The sequence below is a fragment of the Elephas maximus genome, chromosome 10 (genome assembly GCF_024166365.1).
Source record: "Elephas maximus indicus isolate mEleMax1 chromosome 10, mEleMax1 primary haplotype, whole genome shotgun sequence".
In the NCBI taxonomy this organism is placed as follows: Eukaryota; Metazoa; Chordata; class Mammalia; order Proboscidea; family Elephantidae; genus Elephas; species Elephas maximus.
In genome coordinates this window covers 83,703,775-83,730,184 of record NC_064828.1, presented here as the reverse complement: position 1 = coordinate 83,730,184, position 26,410 = coordinate 83,703,775, and the positions used below count along the sequence as shown (strand labels likewise).

The following is a 26,410-nucleotide window of genomic DNA, read 5'->3' as shown; positions in this document are numbered from 1 at the left end:
ATATATAGTCCTAGCAAGAAATTATGAATGGAGTGACATTCACATTTCTAGAATATGAATTTTATAGAACAAAAACTTACCAACTCTGAGCAACTAGTTGAAAATCAGTAATTGTAGATATACATTCGAGTACTTTTCAAAAAATGGTAACTATCAAAACCAACTTCCTTCCAATATGCTTTTAATAAAGAAAGTAAGTTTTTCACTTTAAAAGACACAGCCAAAATTACTTTAAAACGAATATATTTTTCCAATGCTTCCAAACAAATATGCCATGAAAAGCTCAATTTTGTCAGGGAGAATTTCAGGTGGCTTCAGGAAAATTTCAAGTATATCTGCTTTCTCTTAACAAATCAATACAGAGAGATGCTTTTTCACCTCATTGAAAATTTTTAGGTATTTTAGGTGTTTAAGATAAGAAAAACATGCTCGCAGTGGTGCAAACTGGTGTACCCTTCAGTAAAGGAATGCGGCGATATGGCCAAAGGCCTTGAGAAAGTGTTCTTACCCTTTGATCAACACCTATTTCTAGGAATTGTTGCTAAAAAATAAAAGCAGATATGTGTATAAGGTTCTAGCACAAAGTTGTTCATCTCAGGTTGTTTGTAAAAGTTCTGAAAACACAAAAAGTTAAACAATGTCCATTAAAATGGCTGAATAAGTTATGTCATTGATTAAAAAGATAATTAAGTGAAAAGGGTGCTATATAAAAAGTATGATTCCAGTTATGCTAGTTAAAGATGCTATTACATGTATAGGTATGTACGTTTGTATAAGTGTTACAAGTGATATACCATATTCTACCACACAAAGGAATTAAGTCCTCATACATGCTACAACATGGATGAACCTGGTAACCATTATACTAAGTGAAAAAAAGCCAGACACAAAAGCTACATATTGTATAATTCCACTTTTGTGAAATGTCCAAAATAGGAAAACCCACAGAGACAGAAAGTAGATTAATGGTAGCCAGGGACAAAGGGGAGAGAAGAACGGACAGTGAATGCTAATGGGTACAGGTTTCTTTTTGGGGTGATAAAATGTTCGGCATTAGATAGCGCTGATGATTGTACAACCTTATGAGTATTCTAAAAATTACTTAATTGTACACTTTAATATCATTAAATTTATGGTATGTGAAACCCTGGGGGCATAGTGGTTAAGTGCTATGGCTGCTAACCAAGGGGCTGGCAGTTCAAATCCGCCAGGCACTCCTTGGAAACTCTATGGGGCAGTTGTACTCTGTCCAATAGGGTCGCTATGAGTTGGAATCAACTCGATGGCACTGGGTCACTGGGTATGTGAATTATATCACAATTAAAAAATGAGAAAAAAGTTATATATAAAAAAATTAACAATAGTTATCTCAGTGGCAGAAGTGTGGATTATTTTTATTTTCCTCTTCAACTATATTCTCTAAAAGTAACATATATTACTTTTAAAAACAAAAACTTTTTGTTTAACAGCATGTTTGTATAGTGATCATCCCCATCACTATACAAACATGTTATTTTTCTTACACGATCTAAACCCCTTTTATCCTCATTTCCCCTGACAGCTACCACCAAATACCTCTGTTCCCTTTTACGACAATTCACCAAAAAGACAAAATCCATACATGTTGTCTTCTTTTCCTCCAATTGTCTCTTAAACATATTCCAATCCCACTCAATTAAACTGTGTTTATCAAGGTCACCAACATCCTCTACACACTGTTAAATCCAACAGTCAATTGTCAATAGTTGTATCTCCTGACCCACTGGGGACATGTGACATAGCTGAGCACTCCATTCTCCTTGAAATACTGGAATACCACACTCTCTTGGTTCTCCTTCTACCTCATCAATTACTCCTACTTAGTCTCCTGGACTTCTGAAATTGGAGTGGCTCAGTTTTGTTTTTCTATCTTTACTCCCTCTTTTGTTGATTACATCCTGTCTTCTGGCCCCCATGATAAGCAAAATTCAGAAATACCTGTAACTAGTTCCTCCATCCTCTGCCCAGTCTCTGTACTCATGAGGTTGGACTAAAGTTCTGATCTTGGGTAGGGGAGGTATAAGTGAGGTATAAGTGAGGCCGTGCAGGAAAACTACAGATAGCACTTTCTCAGGAGTGCAGAAGTAAATGCTTCATCCCCACATCCTGTTTTCTCCCAATCTTCCTGAATCAACTAACTGCTATTCAACTAAGTATACGTCACTCACTGTCCTCTAAGTCCAAACTAGCCAGAGAACCAGAAGAATCCTGGTATTTGAGCCAGAGTGAGTAGGTGCCACTAGGTGGTGCCAAACAGTAACAGGACCAAGAAGGATTTAGATCAGGGAGCCAGACCACCTAATCTCCAAGCCAGCTAACCTTGCACAATTGCCCTGTTAGTTGATGAACTTCATAATAACCCAACCCCACATTTGACATAACTGAATTTTTTGGGACCCATTTAATATTTATACACTGACAACTCCTAACGTTAAACTCCAACCCAGATCTCTTATCTGAAATGCAGACCTAATTATCTACTTGTTATTCCCCCTTGGATACCTAACAGCTTGCCATTCCACCAAACATCACCCATGGGCTAAAGAAAGGAACAGGCTGGAAACAGGGAGAGAAGTTTCTAACCCAATATTGGGTGCTAAACTATATAATCTTGGCTCGCCATTTGAAAATAGGGAAGACGTGTCTATTCTTTCATGTTTGGAAATCTAAACTTCAAACATAAAATTATGGTAGTTCTTAAAAAATAAAGAATTCAGTAAAATCCAAAGTGCCCATGCAAGTGGAGTTGCATAAGGAGAAAAATCACATAGTGCCAAAATTTCAACTAAAAATCTGGTAAAACAAGGTATCATGTTGGAAGCAGACATACAGTTTCTCAGTAAGTTCAACACAGCGAGTTATTTCTCTGTTGTAACACATGGCTTCCACAGTTGAGAAAGAGATGGAACAGCTGCATTCAGAGGCTATACTGAAGGGAAAATTATAGCTTTATATACTAGACTATCACTAAACCCGGCAAGACGATGTGACCAACTACAGGAATAACAGATCCTTATCTCATTTCATACTAACTCTGGGGCATATGCTCATAAAATTTCTCTCTCCATGGTTATTTGGCAGAACATGTATAATTAAATTCCAATAAGCTAAAAGTACTTATAACCCTATATTACCACTAGCCCAATAAATCACTTTATTTTAGTGTTTCTTAAAAGTATCATATTAAATTACTATAAACTTCTACCAAAATGTGAGTGAAGTATTCCACAAATTCACCCTGGTCATCACAATCTGTAGTGTGGTGAAGTATGGTGTCCTTACCTTGTTCTTCACTTCCTTCCTTACAAAGACTAGAGCTTTGGCCCAGACTTAAACTGATATCATCAGAAGTCTTGGCAGTGTCTGTATCGCCTACAAAGTTAAGGAAAACAAGTGAGGACATTATATTAAGAGTTAATGCTATATAATGTGGCATAACCAAGAAAGGACATCAAGGAGTATATAGATATCTACAACTGAAGCAGTTTCTGATTATCCAGGGTTACAATAATGGAAGATGTACTGAACAGGAAGTACCACAGACTATCAAGCAACATCATTATTCTCACAGTACCAACAATGGAAAGCTTCAGAGTGTCAGCGCTAATAAAACAATTTCTTCAAAGAGAAGCAGTCTCGATAAAGAAATGCAACTTATGTTATTTCCTTTCCAAGAAAAGTTTAAAAAAAAAAAAAAACCTAATCTGTTGCCATTGAGTTGATTCCGACTCATAGCGACCCTACAGGACAGAGTAGAACTACCCCATAGAGTTTCCAAGGAGCACCTGGTGGATTTGAACTGCCAACCTTTTGGTTAACAGCCATAGCTCCTAACCTTTACGCCACCACAGTTTCCAAAGAAAATTAGTAAGGTATAAATAATACAAATTTATCTGAAGTAGATGTATAGAACAAAAAGCAGGAAAAAACTTTTTTTTGTGTGTGTGTCTCATTTGCACTCACACTTACAGATTCTACATCAAAAATTAGTTTTCCATGAACCACACTAAATCCCATGAAAATATTCTCCCTCCAAGCAAGGAAGTTTCTCAGAGATCAAAAATTGTAATTCATGCAAATGCAAGTGGTCAAGTACTTCTGTAAAATCTGAATGAAAGCAGATCACAATTTAAATCAAACCTTTAATATTAAGATACACAATTTTATCTATGAAATAATTTCAAGAGTGATTTTTCATTACATTTGAACATATGACACTCAGTTATCTTTATTACAACCAAAAAGGAAATAGAAAGTCAGAGGCAACTTTCAAGTTATATCACATCTACCTTTAATAGTTGCTGCTGTTCCAAGACGAGAGGAACCAGATCCAATCTGAAAACATGACATGAAGTAAATAAAACTAATTAAAATGCCAGTTATGTATCATCCGTATAGACAAGATTATCTAACAAAATTATCATATTATCAAAACATGTTACCAGTCCCTGTTATCAATATAAAAAAGCTATCCTCCTTTCCCCCACTCCTTCCCCACCACCCCACACACAGAGCATGCTATATCACAACACACAACCTGTCTGCTGTGGTACATGCCCTGCATATATTTCAGATGTGCTGAGATCCTGAATCCCTCTGGTTGCTCAGGACTGAAGGAGCAACAGTGCCAGATGCTTCCAACTTAAAGCAGCCCGTGGTATACAACTATTATCACCATGATGTGTTCATGTTATAAACAAAAGCAAATCTATGTGTTGAGTCTATCTAAAACAGACTTATCAGACACACGAACATACGCTACAAAGAGCACCTAAATCTTGCTGTCAAATTATTAGTGTTTCCTTCAAGGGATAAAGTAGCAGGGTCTGGGAACCATGGTTTTGGGGGACGTCTAGGTCAACTGGAGTAACAAATTTTATTAAGAAAACGTTCTGCACCCCACTTTGGTGAGCGGCATCTGGGTTCTTAAAAGCTTGTGAGTGACGATCTACGATACATCAATTGGTCGCAACCAACTTGGAGCAAAGAAGAATGAAGAATGCCAAAGACACAAGGAAAATATTAGCCCAAGAGACAAAACGGCCACATAAACCAGAGACTCCATCAGCCTGAGACTAGAAGAACTAGATGGTGCCTGGCTACCACCAATGACCACCCTGACAGAGAACACAACAGACAGTCCCTGATGGAGCAGGAGAAAACTGTGGTGCAAAACTCAAATTCACATAAACAGACCAGACTTAACGGTCTGAGTGAAACTGGAGGAACCCTCAAAGCCATGGGTCCCAGATGCTCTGTTAACCCAGAACCAAAATCATCCCCAAAGCCCAGTCTTCTGACAAAGATTAGACTGGACTATACAACATAAAATAATATTCGTGAAGTGTACTTCTTAGTTCAAGCAGATACACCAGACCAAATGGGCGGCTCCTGTCTGGAGGTAGGATGAGAAGGCAGGGCAGGGACAGCAGCTGGTTGGATGGACATGCAAAATCCGGAGTGGAAAGGGGGAGGTTGTTGTCACACTACAGGGACTGCAACTAGTGTCACATAACAATGTGTATACAAATTTTTGCATGAGAAATTAACGTGAGCTGTAAACTTTTACCTAAAGCACAATAAATTTAAAAAGAGGGAAAAGAAAAGTTATGTTTAAAATGCACTTTCTTGAGTTTCAGGAAAAAAGCAAGTAGTTTTTTGCAGACTGACATAAATTTAAAATCAAAAGCTAAAGCATCCATGAAAAATGAATTTTTAGCACAAACTGTAAAATGAAACTAAAATCTGACTGCAGACCTTTTAGATGGTATAACATTTCCCTAAAATTTCAAAGCCATCATTTATTATATCACCATAAAGATCATATAAACAAATACAACAAATTCCATGAGCACATCAAGAAAACCAAATATAACAACATGGCAGTTACTAAGGCAGTAAATCTCAGTAACAATTTTTAAGAGACTGAAAGAAGAAAACAGGCAAATTCAGATTCTTAAGATAAAATCTGAATCCACCCAGACGGTTTTGAAAGACAGGCCCAGCGATCTACTTCTAAAAGGTCACAGGTTTGCAGACTCTATGGAGCAGTTCTACTCTGCACACACGTGGTCACCAAGAGTCAGAACTGACTTCATGGCAACTAACAACAACAAGATAAAATAAAGAGCATTCATATAATACTTAATATGTTACCAAGTCTTTCCTTTCATTGATTCAATTTAACTGAAGTATAAAAAAAAAAAAAAATTTTTTTTTTTAATACGACATAAAATTGCTTACAATATAGATTAATATTAACTTTGAAGGGCCATGAGGAACTTTTTTGATCTGGATGCAAACCGCGTAAGTGTGGTTAAAAGCTTGCCCGCTAACCAAAATGTCTGCATTTGAATCCACCAGCTGCTCCTTGGAAACCCTATGGATCAGTTTTGGTCTGTCCTATAAGGTCGCTATGAGTCGGAATCAACTTGAAGGCAACATGTATACATATGCAAAAATTTACTGAGCTCTGCACTTAGCACTTGTGCACCATGCTGCATATGTTATATCAGTGAAGAGCTAAGTAAAAATAGACATACACATAATAGCTGAAACTATTAATAACCTCGTAATGTAGCCAACAAAAAGTAAGCTTTGCAATATTTTTTGAATTGTTTATTAAACTTGATTCTCCTAGTTTTTCATGTCTGCTTTCAATTAGCCATAAAAAGCACTGCAATTAGCCAGAAGGAAAAAAGCCAAAGAGCATTTTGTTTTGCTGCAAAATGAAGTTTTCTTCCTACCACACTTGCTAGACAAGTTACAGAACTGAATTAAGTTACTTTTCTACTAGAATAAACAAACACATAAGTTCCCACACAGAAATTCAAAGACAAGCAAACAAAGACAGCACTGCTCTATGCACATCTTTCTAGAAATTTAAACTTAAAAATATTTTTTGAATGAGGTTATAGTGGTCATCATTTGATCACGACCTCAAATGTTCCCTTCTTCTTCCTCTAACAGGCTTCCCATTTTGTTCCGATACTGGGCACGTGTCTTTTCATCTATGAGAAGCAAGCCCGGTCCCTTGTCTAGAGGCAGGTATATGACTCAGTTCTGGCCAAAGAATGGGCGGGAGAGTCTGCTGGAAGGCCTCAGGAAAGGGCTTTTCCATGCCTGAGAAGAAAAGGACCAGGGAGGATCTGTCTGCCCTATACTTTAGTGTGATTCTTACTCCTCAAGAGTCATGATTGAAGCAATTGTGCTCATCCTGCAACCTTAAGGAAAAAGCCAAGAGAACTGTGGAAGGACAAACCCAGAGCTTTAGCAGTAGAGAGCTGCTTTATAAATGCCCACCACCACCTCCAGACTTAGGTGACAAACATAAACTCCCATTTCTTTAAGTTGCAATTAGCTGAATATTTTATTACTCCCTAACAAAAGCATTTTTAACTGATACAATGGGTGATTAGGTTTTATTCTTCATGCTTTTCTGTATTATTTAAGTTTCATTCCCCATCCCCCAAAATATAAAGAAATCATGAGTGGGTATGAATAAGTATTTACATGTGAAACAACAGGAGAATGAGCATATAAACTATAGTACATCCAAATAAAGGAATGCAATGCATTCCCTAAGTGTCACAGCCTGTTTCCTTGGTTGGCTGAAACATGGACCAAAATGTAGCCTGCACTAAATAAAGCTGAAATGCCAGAACTGCCTTGGTATACTGTAGAAAAAAGTATCCAAAGCCTAGAGAAATCAGAATGTTAGAATGGATTTATCATGTCAGGCCCACCCACCTACCCTGGGAGTGTCCAGAGAACGTGTCTTTCACCACAACCATGAGAAATAAATTTGTGAAGGAAGCGCCAGCATCCTTAAATAGCACTGTGATTGCTCTTCTCTGTAGGTCAAATATTATAGTGGAAAATGCTGACACTGAATTGGGAAATCTAAATGCAATGGGGGTAACTGGATCCCAGGTGGCAGGGGAAAAGCAGCATTTAATCGCCAAAGACAAGGTGGGCATGGTTTCTGTGGTAGACAGCAGAGTTGAAGCAGTAATTAGAATAATCTAGCTCTAAAAGACTATGGTGTTGGCTTAATTGATCATGACGTCCCTGGGAGTGAAACAGACAGAAAGCCTACTAAATATTGATTTGATCTGCATAAATTGAAGAGTTCTAGGTTAAGTGAACAGAAGTCTAACTTGAATCACAAAAACAGAGTCGCAGTGGCTCAATTAATTGCCAGACTTGAGCCAGTTTACAGACCCACAACCCCTTCAATGAAGGGGAGGTTGGGTCCCCTTGAGAAAGAACCCCTGCTACACTGCCAAAAATTTATACTGTTAATCTTTCTCCCAGCTTTCCCCAAAGGGGTCTATGGACTTTTACCAGGGTGACTGTTCACTGGAGAAAAGGAAATAATTAGACTTTTCAGGGATTACTTAACCACCGGGTCCGAACTGACACTACTCCTAAGGAGACCTAAACACTGCTCTCAGGAGACCACCTCCGACTGTGGTCCGCCAGTCACAGTAGGGATGTATGGAGATCAGGTGATCAGTAGAGTTTTAGCTCAGGTCTGACTCACAGTGCATCCAACCAAAACTCAAACCAAACCCACAGCCGTCAATTTGATTCTGACTCACAGCGACCCTAAAGGACAGAGCAGAACTGCCCCATAAGGTTTCCAGGGCTGTATATTTTTATGGAAGCAGACTGCCACATCTGTCTCCTGCGGAGCGGCTAGTAGGTCTGAATCGCCAACCTTCTGGTTAGCAGCCAAGCACTTTAACCACTGTGCCACCAAGGCTGCTCAGAGTGGGTCCAGCAGTCCCCAAACCCATCCTGTCGCAATATCTTCCGTTCCAGAATGTGTAAGTGGCATAGACTTACTCAGCAACTGGTAGAATCCCCACACTGAATATGCCATTTACTAAACAGGGTCACTATGAGTTGGAATCGACTTGACGGCAACGTGTTTGGTTTCGGTTTTTATGGCACTATTAATCACATTAATATGCTCATGATATATTCAATAAAGAGAATCAAGTTCCAAAGAGTATACACACTATAAACCCACTTTGTTTAAAAACTTTTTTTGAGGACATTTTGTATGATTCTGTTCTTTTTTATGGATGCTTTTGTTCAGCTCCTCTTTTTGCTTACCCTTATTTGTTAAATTTTGTAAAAATGAACACATTTAGAAAAGAAAAAATAAACCAAAAAGTGTGTCTTCAGACATGTGGAGGTGAAATTTTTTAAGTGGTTTATACAAACTAAAACAGTCTACTGCGTTTTCTCTTTGACAAATGCCATAGAAAAGATCTAGGAGGGATTATGGGTGTCAGAGAAGAAAGACATTACTCCCAACTAGACAACATATCAGGCAAGGTCACCTCCTCCATGAAGCCTTGCCTCTCTCTAACTGGAAATAATTATTGTCTCCTTTGAAATCATTAGCCCTTTTTCTGTACCATTCCTCTAGTAATTATTACTTTGTATCTTGTACTTAGATTTCCTTGGTAACCTTAATCACACCTATACCTTTCGTTACTTATATCGCATCTACTATGAGTCTGCAAACTCTATGGTGCTAAGACCCACTCCACACCCTAGACCAATTAAAATGCCTTGAATGCTGTTGTTGTTGAATAGGAAGACAATTGACAAAAGGGAGAGGAAAATAAAGGGAAAAGAGTAAAGGAGGGGAAATAAAGAACAGAAGGACTGAAGAAGGACAGAGTTGGCAAGAAGAAAAGAATAATAATGACTAAAACATAGCCAATGTATTCAAGGAGCTCACTACCTAGTACAGAAGACATTTACATAAACAAATAATGATGACAATGTATGATAACTGCCATATAATATGTTCATGAAACAACGGTATGTCTTTATCAGTAACACCACTGCCAATACACAAAAAGCCTGACTCCTTCACTTCAGCTTCCCTAAAGGGTTAACAGTAATTATGTCAATCATTTCTTTTGTCATAAACAGTATAAAACTAAAACATCAAAACCCAAGTAGCACAGCAGCCTTCGGTATTTGCCCATTTTTATTCAAAAGTTACTGTTTTAAGGAAAACCAAAATAGATATGCTATACATTTCTGTGGAAACCCTGGTGACGTAGTGGTTAATAGCTACGGCTGCTAACCAAAAGGTCAGCAGTTCAAATCCACCAGGTGCTCCCTGGAAACCCTATGGGTCAGTTCTACTCTGTCCTATAGGGGCACTATGAGTCGGAATCGACTAGACGGCAACAGGGTTGCTTTTATATATATACATTTATGTATGCACACGCATTAATTACATTCAAGATGGGACTCTCTCCTGAAACAAGTAGGGTAAGCTCCAATAGACACAATGCCAAGGGCAGAGTCTCCAAAAGTGGGTGGCCACTGCTGTGCTCTTTCACCTGTTCTACTGAAAAAAATTTTAAAAAGTGTGGCTCTCCAAAAGATTAGAAAAATGCAGGCTTTCTGGTGGGTAATCTGACATTGCCTATACTTGTCAATAAGAAGAAGAAGACAGGGTTGATTAAGAATACAAAATGTGTAACTATATTTAAGGATTACGTCACCTTGTTCTCTAAAAAGGAAACTGAGAAAAATATAAGGCCAACAAAAAATACAATCAAGGATAGTAACACTTTCTTCAAACTGGCATTGTAAAAAGTGAAATAAAAAAAAATCAAAGTATCAACCTAATTAATAAGTCACCACCATTTTCCACAATGTTTTTTTGTTGTTTTTCTTTAACTTGAAATCATGTCTCACTCCATCTGCTTGTTTGGGAAAATAAAAAAAAACGAAACCTAAACTTGTCACTGTCGAGTTGGCTCTGACTCACAACCACCCTGTAAGATAATTTAAAGGACCTATAAAAAAAATTTTTTTTTTTTTATAATATAGAACAGATTTAAAAAAAAAATTTTTTTTATCTGTTCTATATTACAATTAATTGTAACTAAAGCTATTACCAAAATTCAAAAATCACTTAAAGTTTAAACCATGAAAAGCAACTTAAATAGAGGCAAATCTTCTAACAAAATACACTAGGAAAACAAGACCCAGTTCAAGATTTTAATTCATAAAATATGGTGTCTTTTCATAGTATTGTTCTTAGATAGCACAGGGCTAACAATGTAGACAGTGTAACAACAAACAGGACGTGTTAGGAGAATTAGGTGCTAGAGGCCCTGGATGGCAAAAACAGTTAAGTACTCGACTACTAGCTAAAAGGTTGGTGGTTCGAACCCACCAGAGATGCCTCCGAAGATAGGCCTGGTGGTCCACATCTGAAAGGTCACAGCCTTGAAAACCCTATGAAGCAATTTCTACTCTGAACACACGCGTCACCGTGAGTCAGAACTGACTCAACAGCAACTAACAGCTTACTCATTTGTTAAATCTTTATCTACACAAAGATAATCAGCAATCATTAACTGAAAGTCCGCTGTGCATAAGGCAGTATACTCGGCAGTAGACAAAAGAGGAAGACTATTCTGTAGAGACTTATAAACTGCTACATATCATCACACACCAAAAAAGTACTAAATGAATACCATAAATAAGTACTCCGTCTGCAACAGAAAGGGGCAACAAGGTGAGGGTCAGCCTCAATTCTGATATAAATCAGCTGTTTCTTCCTCCCTATGATGAAAGGGCTAAAACAATGACACTAAAACTCATAGTGATCTAAAGTTCTACTATGAGGAGACTTCTAAAATTTCTCACACGCTTACCATCACACTCTTATACAGCTTTACTCTCACTAGTGAGATCACGTGCAGAGAAAGCAAGCAGGAATAACTGGGGCTTTGATTCGTGTGGAAGGTGTTTGAAAAGAGTTAATGAGACGAATTCAATAAGGGAGTTACTTTAGAATGAGTAAGAGAATTGGAGCAGCAAAGGCCCAGGTGAGGTAGGAGAGAATGAGTATAGCAGACTTGAGCCAAGTTCTGAGATAGTATTTTCAGAGTTACTATCTTAAAAGTTACACAGCAGACAGACATTAAAATTGGCAAAAGCACAACAGAGAAAGAAAACCTTCCCCTGGAGCGGATACCCTGAATTTGTACTTGTAGCCTACTAGACTATCAGAAAATAAATGTTTCTTTCTTAAAACCAAAAAAAATTGGCAAAAGCAGATTTGTATTCTACTTCTAGGTCTGCCATCAACACCTTGAGCACTGTGAGATTTTGTGCAAGTTATTTCACTTCTTTGCCATGTTTAAACCACAGACATCTACCCCTCAAAAACAAGGATGAGGTGAAGGTAAATGAGCAGGCCCAAGCTATACACTAAGATTCATAAGGGCACTGGCCATAACTGTCTTGCTCAAAACTACACGCCCAAGCAAGAAGCATGTGATATGTGCTCAGCAAAAACGTACTTAATTAATGTAGAAAGTCAGTTAAAAATAAGAATATTATAAAAGATGTTATTAATAAAAAATTAAAAAAATGATAAACCCAAACATCAACTGATGGCTACAGACATGAGATTACCTGGGACCATCCTCAGGAGGAGGGAAAAGGCAATGTGGAATAGTCCAGGTTCTTACCTGGTTGCTTGGGTCTAGACCAGCATAAGAATTTCTTGAACTGCAACCAACTGGGGGTGTGGCCTCTCGAATGAATTCAGACATTTCAATCCCTCCACCAGGATCACTGTGGGGGGAAAAAAATGAGGAAAAAAAGAATAGCTGTCACTCTGGCATCAGTGACTTTTTTTTTATTTATTATTTTCTTAAGTTATTGTAATTTTTCTATAATACTAAGAGGTAATGACTTTTAATATGGCAAACAGCTAAAAAAAAAAAAAAAAGTAATTAATAATCATTCTTCACTCTTAAGTCTGATGGAGCCCTGGTCTGATAATCTGAACTATTTTATAATCATGTCACTACTTGAAAATACTGAAAAACTCTCTTATCCCAAACTGTAGTCACCTAATTCAACATTAGAAACTGGCCTTAACAACAATTATAGCATAATAAATATTTCATGATATGTGCCACAGAACAACTCCAACAGAGAAAGAGAAATTATCCAAATACAAAAGCAGAAAGTAATCAGATATGACTCTGCCAGAGTAGACAGTCTGAGCTGCATGAAAAAGCAACCCAAACTTTTTCTGGTGAACCACCTCATCCCAGACTCTCATATGGTTTTTGGTAATGCTGACTGGCCAAAGTCAATCAGCATATTCCATTTTTCAGGCCATAGGGATTAGTGCATACATACAACCTAACACACGAGGCCAGGAGTGTTCCACTGCTGAGAGAGGAAAGTTCTCTATTTTTACTGGCGACAGTAAGATGTAAGGCCTGGAGGTGCTGCAGCCATCTTACAACCACTAGGGGAGAGCCTAAGAAGTCAACTAATGCAAAACAGTGGAGCCTGGCTGCAAGAAAAGATGTAGAGAGGGCCATCCATAAAGTGATTGTTAGGAACTCCACAGCCTGCCACATTTGAAAATATCCTTCACACGCAGGCTTTTAGGTAATGTGAGCCATAAATCCCTTAAGCCGGTTTAAGTTCGGTATTCTGACAGCTGCAATCAAAAGAAATGGGCAAAACAGAATTTGCTTGCAAGCATACCTTTCATTTAAGTACTTATCACTAAAGCAGTTTGAATTCCAGTGTGTTTTTATTACTTACGGTCTCATAATCATAATATCCTTGTTTGCATAATGGATTCCTAACTCTAGGGCCATTGACTTTAATTAGCTAATTAATGTCCAATATGGGAAAATAGCTTTCTAACTTGCTATCCATTTATAAAAACAGAATATGCTAGAACTTTGATGGCTAAGTCAGAGTTTAAATGCCCATGTATGAGAAGAATGCAATATGATCATTTGTTGCCTGTTTTAACTCATACAAGTTATTCAGGCCAGAATGAGAAACATCCTTATAAACTGAAAAAATCTTGAATGTGCATAGAGAGGAAGCTACAACCACAATGAAGTGGTGATAACCAGCAATATTATTATTATATTCACTGGGATGCATTCTCTAAATCAGATTCCATAAGATCAAAAGATGGACAAGGTGAAGATTAAGTAATAAAATACACAACACCACAGAAAGGAGAGAGTCCTCATCTTGCCTAGCTTTTTGTTTTTAAATATATTAACAGCTTTATTGATAATTTACATACCGTAAAATTCACCTATTTTAAGGAGTACAATTCTAGAGTTTTTAGTATATTCACAGATACATGCAACTATTACCACAGTCAAAAAAAAAAAAAAAAACAAGTACAGAATATTTCCATCACTTCAAAAAGAAACCCTGTACCCTTTAGCTATCACTCCCCAGGCCCTCCCAACTCCCCCACCTCCAGTCCTAAGAAACCACTGATTTAATTTCTGTCTTTACAAGTTTGCCTATTTTGAACATTTCATATAAATGGAATCATATAATATGTGGTCTTTCATGACTGGCTTCTTTGATCTAACATCATGTTTTCAAAATCCATCCATGTTGTAGCATGTATCAGTACTTTATTCCTTTTTATCCCGAATAATAGACTGTATGGATGTACCATATTTTGTTTATCCATTCATCAACTGAGGGACAATCTTGCCTAGTTTTATACGTCACTTCTGATAGCAAGTCCAAATGATTATAATCTGAGTGTAAAGCATTGTTATTAATAAATAAAAACAAATATTTACTGAATACTTAAGTTCCAGTCATAGAGGTATGTGCTTTATTTGCATTTTATGACATCTTCCCTAAAATCTATGATTTAAATACATGCCTCATTTTACAGATTAAAAAGTTAAAAATCAGAAAGTATAAATATCTGCCTAAAATCTCAGAGGAATGAGCAATATAAACTGATTCAGTGGTATAGCTATTATTTAGTAAAGATCATGAAACAAGTTCCATTTGTTGTTATGTATTATAATGAAGGAAAGTGTTTCTGTTCAAGAGTTTTAAAGGCTTTTACAAATTATAGAAATAGCCCATGGAGGCCAGGTGGGACTGTTGAAAATAATACTTAACTCAGCACTCTTCAACGTGTTATTATTATTTGTTATTTCTTTTTCCCCCATATTCCTGAACGTACGTTACATATAATTAGTAAGGACTGAGACAAGATTTGAACACCAGGTCTGTACAACTCCAAATTCTTTCTAACAAACCACACTGCCTTTCAACAAATAAGACAATGAAGTCCTCTCCAGTTCAAAACATTTTGGGCCATACAATTGTTGGGGGGCCTGCCCTGTGCATTGTAGGGTTATTTGGCAGCATCCCTAGCCTCTACCCACCAGATGCCAGTAGCAGTCTCCCCAGTTGTAACAAGCAAAAATGTCTTCAGACAGTGCCAAATGTTCCCTGGGGGACATCCCCAGCTGAAAACCACACATCTAGAATTAATGGTCAATAGTCAACATCAAGAGTGGAAAGAAAGGAGATACTAAGGAAACAAAAAAGATGGGCTAAAATGGATGGCTACTTGTATTAAAAATTCTTCAGCAAACTTCATTTACCTCTCTCTTCCTCACAAATTCAGAAGCAAAACTTTTAGCCAAGCCATAGTTAACATATAAAATGGCTGAGAAAGCATTTTCTTTTTTAGCAAGACTTGCAGGTTTTCAGCAACTGAGATTTCAGAACATACCTGGAAAGTATAGTGGTTTACAATTCTCACAGAAGCAAAGTGGTCTACTGCAGTAAGCAATACACCAAATTCAGAGGACCTCTACCTTTATGCCTTAACTTCCCCACCTGTTAAAAAAAAAAATACCAGGTACAGGGAAAGGCAGAAAAGCAGCAGGGGCTAATCTGAATTACAGAGGAGATGTCACGAACAAACTTGTTAATTATTAGTATCATTAAACTTCTTAGGCTTTTATCAGAAACTTCCCAGCACCATTACAATACTAAATTTACAAATATAATCTAGATCATAATGATGTTCATAATAGTATGAGTAGATAAATCTTCCTCAGAATATTTAGTCTATTACTCACCTGCATATAGTTTAAGTTAATCCCAACTTATAATATTCCAAGCATTACTGCCATGAAGAAAGAGAAAATATGGTCTGTCTCCTAAATATGTGTATTCAAATCCTAAAATACAATGTGCTAATTTCCTTCATAGAAACATTATAAACGTAATACAAACATTAATGACTTTGACTCATCCCCTAAAATAAAGGTTTAAACTAAAGAACAAAGACATTTTTTAACTGTGGCACCACATAAAAGAGAGGCCAATGAAAACCATAAGGCTCCAGTAGTCCTACAACTGCCATTCACTCATGCAACAAACTGACAGTTTATACTGTACCAAGCCAGAGATAGGGTCTGGAAATAAAATCGTTTATATTTTCTCGTTCATTTCTTTCTCTCAGGACAGGATGTAAGACACAAGCGGGAGGCTGGAGAAAAGGAAATGTCAAAACCAAAAACCTACAACAGATATCTTAATAATGCTGAAACTTAAAATCATTCCCTTTAAGTTTATAAAAAAGGTGAAGATGTTCACCAACACTATTTCAATTTAGCAATGTACCAGAAATCACAGGCAATAAAAAAGTAAAACATGACTTGTAAGAAATAGAAATAAGAAAAAAAACTGCCATCATTTATAGAAAATCAAGAAATACCCATAAAGCAGTATCATTAATGACAGAGTTTAATGAGGTTGTTAAATACAAAGAGAGAAAAACAGAAAATGTAATTATTCAAAAAAAAAATACACTGGCAGAAAAACTATAAAATTATTTGATAAATCCAATAAAAGTAGTTTTGTCTAACTTTTTAATAAAATTTAGATTTATCTAACGGACTGGAAGAGATCCATATTTGTGCTCATTCCCAAGAAAGGTTGATCCAAAAGAATGTGGAAATTATCAAATAGTATCAATTGATATCACACACAAGTAAAATTATACTGAAGATACTTCAAAACACTTGCAGCAGTACATCAACAGAGAATTGCCAGAAATTCAAGCCAGATTCAGAAGAGGACATGGAACGAGGGACATCACTGCTGATATCAGATGGATCTCGGCTTATATCAGAGAATACCGGAAAGATGTTTACCTGTGTGTAATCGTCTATGCAAAGGCATCTGACTGTGTGAATCATAGAAAATTATGGATAACATTGCAAAAAATGGGAATTCCAGAACACTTAATTGTGCTCATGCAGAACCTGTACATAGCCAAGAAGCAGTCACTGGAACAGAACAAGTGGATACTGTGTAGTTTAAAATCAGGAAAGATGTGTGTATCCTTTCACCATTCTTATTCAACCTGTATGCTGAGCATATAATCTGAGAAGGTGGACTATATGAAGAATGTGGCATCAGGATTGGAGGAAGACTCATTAACAATCTTCAATATGCAGATGACACAACCCTGCTTGCTGAAAGCAAAGAGAACTTTAAGCACTTACTGATGAAGATCAAAGACCACAGCCTTCAGTATGGATTACACCTCAACATAAAGAACACAAAAATCTTCACAACTGGACCAATAAGCAACATCATGATGAAGAGAGAAAATACTGAAACTATCAATGATTTCATTTTACGGGACCCACAATCAAAACCCATGGAAGCAGCAGTCAAGAAATCAATGTATATTAAAAAAAATAGAGAGACAACATGTAGAAATCCAAAAGATTAACAATAAAATTACAGAATTAGACAACACAATAGGAAGTCAGAGGAGCAGACTCGAGCAATTAGAATGCAGACTGGGACATCTGGAGGACCAGGGAATCAATACCAACATAGCTGAAAAAAAATCAGATAAAAGAATTTAAAAAAATGAAGAAACCCTAAGAATTATGTGGGACTCTATCAAGAAGGATAACCTGCGGGTGACTGGAGTCCCAGAACAGGGAGGGGGGACAGAAAACACAGAGAAAATAGTTGAAGAACTCCTGACACAAAACTTCCCTGACATCATGAAAGACGAAAGGATATCTATCCAAGATGCTCATCGAACCCCATTTAAGATTGACACAAAAAGAAAAACACCAAGACATATTATCATCAAACTCACCAAAACCAAAGATAAACAGAAAATTTTAAAAGCAGCCAGGGAGAAAAGAAAGGTTTCCTTCAAGGGAGAATCAATAAGAATAAGTTCAGACTACTCAGCAGAAACCATGCAGGCAAGAAGGAATGGGACAACATATACAGAACACTGAAGGAGAAAAACTGCCAGCCAAGGATCATATATCCAGCAAAACTCTCTCTGAAATATGAAGGCGAAATTAAGATATTTACAGACAAACACAAGTGTAGAGAATTTGCAAAAACCAAACCAAAGCTATAAGAAATACTAAAGGATATTGTTTGGTCAGAGAACCAATAATATCAGATATCAACACAAGGTCACAAAACAGAATGTCCTGATATCAACTCAAATAGGGAAAGCACAAAAACAAACAAATTAAGATTAATTAAAAAAAAAATACACATAACAGGGAATCATGGAAGTCAATAGGTAAAAGATCACAATAATCAAAAAGAGGGACTAAATACAGGAGGCATTGAACTGCCAGATGGAGAGTGATACAAGATGATATAGAACAATACAAGTTAGGTTTTTACTTAGAAAAATAGGGGTAAATAATAAGGTAACCACAAAAAGGTATAACAAGTCTATAACTCAAGATAAAAGCCAAGAAAAACGTAACGACTCAACTAGCATAAAGTCAAACACCATGAAAATGAGGATCTCACAATTTACTAAGAAAAACGCCTCAGCAGAAAAAAGTAAGTGGAAAAATGAAATTGTCAACAACACACATAAAAAGGCATCAAAATGACAGAACTAAAAACTTATTTATCTATAATTACCCTGAATGTAAATGGACTAAATGCACCAATAAAGAGACAGAGAGTCACGGACTGGATAAAGAAACACGATCCATCTATATGCTGCCTACAAGAGACACACCTTAGACTTAGAGACACAAACAAACTAAAACTCAAAGGATGGAAAAAAGTATATCAAGCAAACAATAAGCAAAAAAGAAGAGGAGTAGCAATATTAATTTCTGACAAAATAGACTTTAGACTTAAATCCACCACAAAGGATAAAGAAGGACACTATATAATGATAAAAGGGACAATTGATCAGGAAGACATAACCATATTAAATATTTATGCACCCAATGACAGGGCTGCAAGATACATAAATCAAATTTTAACAGAATTGAAAAGTGAGATAGACACCTCCACAATTATAGTAGGAGACTTCAACACACCCCTTTCGGAGAAGGACAGGACATCCAGTAAGAAGCTCAATAGAGACACGGAAGATCTACTTACAACAATCAACCAACTTGACCTCATTGACTTATACAGAACTCTCCATCCAACTGCTGCAAAATATACTTTTTTTTCTAGTGCACATGGAACATTCTCTAGAATAGACCACATATTAGGTCATAAAACAAACCTTTGCAGAGCCCAAAACATCGAAATATTACAAAGCATCTTCTCAGACCACAAGGCAATAAAACTAGAGATCAATAACAGAAAAACTAGGGAAAAGAAATCAAATACTTGGAAAATGAACAATACTCTCCTGAAAAAAGACTGGGTTATAGAAGACATCCAGGAGGGAATAAGGAAATTCTTAGAAAGCAATGAGAATGAAAATACTTCCTATCAAAACCTCTGGGACACAGCAAAAGCAGTGCTCAGAGGCCAATTTATATCAATAAATGCACACATACAAAAAGAAGAAAGAGCCAAGATCAGAGAACTGTCCCTACAACTTGAACAAATAGAAAGTGAGCAACAAAAGAATCCATCAGGCACCAGAAGAAAACAAACAATAAAAATTAGAGCTGAACTAAATGAATTAGAGAACAGAAAAACAATTAAAAGAATTAACAAAGCCAAAAGCTGGTTCTTTGAAAAAATTAACAAAATTGATAAACCATTGGCTAGACTGACTAAAGAAATACAGGAAAGGAAACAAATAACCTGAATAAGAAACGAGAAGGACCACATCACAACAGAACCAAATGAAATTAAAAGAATCATTTCAGATTATTATGAAAAATTGTACTCTAACAAATTTGAAAACCTAGAAGAAATGGATGAATTCCTGGAAAAACACTACCTACCTAAACTAACACATTCAGAAGTAGAACAACTAAATAGACCCATAACAAAAAAAGAGATTGAAACGGTAATCAAAAAACTCCCAACAAAAAAAAGCCCTGGCCCGGACGGCTTCCCTGCAGAGTTCTACCAAACTTTCAGAGAAGAGTTAACACCACTACTTCTGAAGGTATTCCAAAGCATAGAAAATGACGGAATACTACCCAACTCATTCTATGAAGCCACCATCTCCCTGATACCAAAACCAGGTAAAGACATTACAAAAAAAGAAAATGATAGACCTATATCCCTCATGAACATAGATGCAAAAATCCTCAACAAAATTCTAGCCAATAGAATCCAACAACACATCAAAAAAATAATTCACCCTGATCAAGTGGGATTTATACCAGGTATGCAAGGCTGGTTTAATATCAGAAAAACCATTAATGTAATCCATCACATAAAGAAAACAAAAGACAAAAACCACATGATCTTATCAATTGATGCAGAAAAGGCACAAAGTCCAACACCCATTCATGATAAAAACTCTCACCAAAATAGGAATTGAAGGAAAATTCCTCAACATAATAAAGGGCATCTATGCAAAGCCAACAGCCAATATCACTCTAAATGGAGAGAACCTGAAAGCATTTCCCTTGAGAACGGGAACCAGACAAGGATGCCCTTTATCACCGCTCTTATTTAACATCATGCTGGAAGTCCTAGCCAGGGCAATTAGGCTAGACAAAGAAATAAAAGGTATCCGGATTGGCAAGGAAGAAGTAAAGTTATCACTATTTGCTGATGACATGATTATATACACAGAAAACCCTAAGGAATCCTCCAGAAAACTACTGAAACTAATAGAAGAGTTTGGCAGAGTCTCTGGCTATAAAATAAACATACAAAAATCACTTGGATTCCTCTACATGAACAAAAAGAACACCGAAGAGGAGATAACCAAATCAATACCATTCACAGTAGCCCCCAAGAAGATAAGATACTTAGGAATAAATCTTACCAAGGATGTAAAAGACCTATACAAAGAAAACTACAAAGCTCTACTACGAGAAATTCAAAAGGACATACTTAAGTGGAAAAACATACCTTGCTCATGGATAGGAAGACTTAACGTAGTAAAAATGTCTATTCTACCAAAAGCCATCTATACATTTAACGCACTTCCGATCCAAATTCCAATGTCATATTTTAAGGGGATAGAGAAACAAATCACCAATTTCATATGGAAGGGAAAGAAGCCCCGGATAAGCAAAGCACTACTGAAAAAGAAGAAGAAAGTGGGAGGCCTCACTTTACCTGACTTCAGAACCTATTATACAGCCACAGTAGTCAAAACAGCCTGGTACTGGTACAACAACAGGCACACAGACCAATGGAACAGAATTGAGAATCCAGACATAGATCCATCCACGTATGAGCAGCTGATATTTGACAAAGGACCAGTGTCAATTAATTGGGGAAAAGATAGCCTTTTTAACAAATGGTGCTGGCATAACTGGATATCCATTTGCAAAAAAATCAAACAGGACCCATACCTCACACCATGCACAAAAACTAACTCCAAGTGGATCAAAGACCTAAACATAAAGACTAAAACGATAAAGATCATGGAAGAAAAAATTGGGACAACCCTAGGAGCCCTAATACAAGGTATAAACAGAATACAAAACATTACCAAAAATGATGTAGAGAAACCCGATAACTGGGAGCTCCTAAAAATCAAACACCTATGCTCATCTAAAGACTTCTCCAAAGAGTAAAAAGACCACTTACAGACTGGGAAAGAATTTTCAGCTATGACATCTCCGACCAGTGCCTGATCTCTAAAATCTACATGATTCTGTCAAAACTCAACCACAAAAAGATAAACAACCCAATCAAGAAGTGGGCAAAGGATATGAACACACATTTCACTAAAGAAGATATTCAGGCAGCCAACAGATACATGAGAAAATGCTCTCGATCATTAGCCATTAGAGAAATGCAAATTAAAACTACGATGAGATTCCATCTCACACCAGCAAGGCTGGCATTAATCCAAATAACACAAAATAATAAATGTTGGAGAGGCTGCAGAGAGATTGGAACTCTCATACACTGCTGGTGGGAATGTAAAATCGTACAACCACTTTGGAAATCTATCTGGCGTTTTCTTAAAAAGTTAGAAATAGAACTACCATACAACCCAGAAATCCCACTCCTGGGAATATACCCTAGAGATACAAGAGCCTTCATTCAAACAGATATATGCACACCCATGTTTATTGCAGCTCTGTTTACAATAGCAAAAAGCTGGAAGCAACCAAGGTGTCCATCAACGGATGAATGGGTAAATAAATTGTGGTATATTCACACAATGGAATACTACGCATCGATAAAGAACAGTGACGAATCTGAAACATTTCATAACATGGAGGAACCTGGAAGGCATTATGCTGAGCGAAATGAGTCAGAGGCAAAAGGACAAATATTGTATAAGACCACTACTATAAGATCTTGAGAAACAGGAAACCTGAGAAGAACACATACTTTTGTGGTTACAAGGCGGGGAGGGAGGGAGGGTGGGAGAGGGTTTTTTATTGATTAATCAGTAGGTAAGAACTGCTTTAGGTGAAGGGAAAGACAACACTCAATACATGGAAGGTCAGCTCAATTGGACTGGACCAAAAGCAAAGAAGTTTCCAGGATAAAATGAATGCTTCAAAGGTCAGCGGAGCAAGCGCGGGGGTCTGGGGAAAATGGTTTGCGGGGACTTCTAAGTCAATTGGCAAAATAATTCTATTATGAAATCATTCTGCATCCCACTTTGAAATGTGGCGTCTGGGGTCTTAAATGCTAACAAGCGGCCATCTAAGATGCATCAATTGGTCTCAACCCACCTGGATCAAAGGAGAATGAAGAACACCAAGGCCACACGACAACTAAGAGCCCAAGAGACAGAAAGGGCCACATGAACCAGAGACCTACATCATCCTGAGACCAGAAGAACGAGTTGGTGCCCAGCCACAATCGATGACTGCCCTGACAGGGAGCACAGCAGAGGACCCCTGAGGGAGCAGGAGATCAGTGGGATACAGACCCCAAATTCTCATAAAAAGACCAAACTTAATGGTCTGACTGAGACTAGAGGAATCCCGGCGGCCATGCTCCCCAGACCTTCTGTCGGCACAGGACAGGAACCATCCCCGAAGACAACTCATCAGACATGAAAGGGACTGGTCAGTGGGTGGGAGAGAGACGCTGATGAAGAGTGAGCTAATTATATCAGGTGGACACTTGAGAGTGTGTTGGCAACTCTTGTCTGGAGGGGGGATGGGAGGATAGAGAGAGAGGGAAGCCGGCAAAATTGTCAAGAAAGGAGAGACTGAAAGGGCTGACTCAAGAGGGGGAGAGCAAGTGGGAGTAGGGAGTGAGATGTATGTAAACTTATATGTGACAGACTGATTGGATTTGTAAACGTTCACTTGAAGCTTAATAAAAGTTATAAAAAAAAAAAATGTATAGCACTGGGAAAATCTGCTGCAAAAGACCTATTTAAAGTGTTAAGCAAGGATGTCACTTTCAGGACTAAAGTGTACCTGACTCAAGCCACGATATTTTCGATCACCTCATATGCATGCAAAAACTGGAGAATGAATAAGGAAGATAAAAGAATTGATGCCTTTGAATTACGGTCTTGGTAAAAAAACAGTGAATATACCATGCCTGCGAGAAGAACAAACAAATTTGAGAAGTACAGCCAGAATGCTCCTTAGCAGTGAAAATGGCAAGAGTTCGTCTCATGTACGGACATGTTATCAGAGGGGACCAGTTTCTGGAGAAGGACTTCATGCTTGGTAAAGTACAGGGTCAGCGAAAAAGAGGAAGACTCTCAAGAAGATAGGCTGACACAGTGGCTGCAACAACGGGTTCAAACACAGCAACGACTGTGGGGATGGCACAGGGCCGGGCAGTGTTTTTTTCTGTTGTACTTAGGGTTGCTATGAGTTGGAACTGTCTTGACAGCCATCTAACAACAACAAAAACAAAAGTTATGCAAGCCTTTTAATGAAGAAAATGACAAAACTTTACTGAAAGACATTAGAGAAGATTAATTGATTCACTATCATAAGGACACCAATTCTCACCAGAGGATCTCCCTACTCAATGTAATTCTAAAAAAATTCAAGTTCTTGCAGCCCTTGCCTAGCAGACTCTAAAGTTCATATCAAAGAGCAAAGGAACAAAAACATTAAAGTCACTCTTGAAAACAAAAAAGGTAGGGTGCTTGCCCCACCAGATATCAAGAGTCATTTTATAAAGGCACAGTAGTTAGGATAATGTGGTAATAGCACAAGCAAAAACAACTAGATGAATAAAACAGAGCGCCCAGAAACTTATCTACCACATATGGAAGCTTAATTTATGAAAAGGCAGTCTGTTTAACAAGTACTGAGAAAACCAGTTATTCACTATTAAAAAAAAAAAAGGTAAATCTGGGATCCCTATCTCAAACTACGGACTAAAAAAATTTCAAGTAAAATTGAAATTAAAAAAAAAAAAAAAACCCACACAACTTCTACAAGACCACATAGGAGAATATCTTTCTGATCTCTGAGTAGAAAATAATTTCTTAAACAAGACACAAAAAATGCTAATCACAAAAAAATGAATTTGATTATACTGACTTTAAGAATGTATGATAATCATAAGAAACAAAGAAAGTGAAATGACAAGCCACAAACTGAGAAGATAACATACATAATCAATAAAGGGGTTGTATCATGAATATAAAGAATTCCTATTAATCAATAAGAAAAAGATAACTCAAAAGAAAAATGGAACAAGACATGAGCAGGCACTTGAAAGAACACAAAACCTTAATGGACCAAAAATACATGATAAGACGCTCAACTTCATTAGTAGTAAGAAATGTTAACTAAAAGTCACAGTGAGATACATTTTACACTTACCTGATTGGCAAGTTTTTAAAGATCTAACAATATCAAATACTTATGAGGATATGCAACAATAAGGACTTTTATACTTTTATTGGTGAGAGTGTAAACTGGTACAATAATTTAGCAAACAGCTTGGAATTATCTAATAAAATTAAACATGAAAATGCCCTGTGAACATCTTAGGTACGCTAGAGGTACACATATGTACCAGGAGACATATACAATAACATGTTATGGAAATAATCTGAATGACTATCAACAGAAAACGGACAGATAAATTGTGGTCTACTCTTACGATGGCAGACTGTACAACAGCGAATATGAATGAACTACAGCTACTAGCACCTCACCTCATGGGTGAGTCTCTAAAACACAATTCTGCGCAAAAGAACCCCTCACAGAGAAGTGCATATCCTATGACTGTCTTCAGGTAATGTCCCAAAGCAGGCAAAATTAAATAATATATATGTTTAGGAATACCTACAAAGACTGTACAGTAAAGCCTGTGAAATCCAGAATCTGTGTAAGGAAGAAACCTGTCAGAAAAGGAAAACACAAATATCTTTCACTAAAATGAGTGACAGAAAAGTGGTAAGACCGCACCCTGTCATAGGCAGAAAACTTGCAAGACTCGGAAATATAAGGCAATTCCGTCAAGTTCTGGCTCTCATGGGTTTCACTGTATAACAATAAAAGAAAGCCAGGGGATTATGAATACAAAATCTAGATAATAGGTATTCCTAAAGGGAAAAGAATGGAATTAAATGGAAAAGAAGTAAATGGGGCTTGTATGATATTTGTAATGTCTTATTTCTTAATCTTTGTGGTAGGTAATTAAACACTTTTTTATTCTCTAAATTACACATATTTCACAGACTTTTTAGAATGTATATATTTCAAAATAAAATCATTTAAATAAAAGAAAACTGGAAAACAATTCAGTAATGGAAGCAATAAGAATATATATAGTATCTGGAAATAATAAGCACAGGGTTAGCAATTGTTAAGAAGTTACCCTGTGTCAGGAACTATTCCACGTGTTTTATATACATTATTTATTCCTTGTAGTAATCCTATGAGATGGTACTATTATTGCCTTATGACTCAGATGAAAAAGCCACAGCATAAGAAGCTTAAGTAATTTCCCCAAGGTGACAGCAAGTGATTCAAGCCCAGGCTGACAAAGCGCACAATCTACATTCTGTAGCCTTCCTAGTAATTTCACCTCTGATAAATTACGGCAAAAAAATTTAGTCATGTTTACATGATCTTTAAAATTTAAACATTATGTTTCTAATATTTAAGTTTGAAAATAACTGAAATAACTAAAAATAGGATAGTTA

General features: G+C 37.0%; 1 protein-coding gene across 5 annotated transcripts in view; it reads right to left on the bottom strand.

Annotated features, from left to right (window-relative positions):
- PCNX1 (pecanex 1) overlaps positions 1 to 26,410 on the bottom strand; it is a 184,340-nt gene that overhangs the window by 122,561 nt on the left and 35,369 nt on the right. For all 5 annotated transcript variants that reach the window (XM_049897946.1, XM_049897948.1, XM_049897947.1 and 2 more), the window contains exons 3-5: positions 12,567 to 12,672; positions 4,329 to 4,374; positions 3,322 to 3,411 (exon numbers count right to left, since the gene is read on the bottom strand). In XM_049897946.1, the coding sequence (XP_049753903.1) occupies positions 3,322 to 3,411; positions 4,329 to 4,374; positions 12,567 to 12,672 (242 nt within the window). The remainder of the gene's footprint in view (positions 1 to 3,321; positions 3,412 to 4,328; positions 4,375 to 12,566; positions 12,673 to 26,410) is intronic.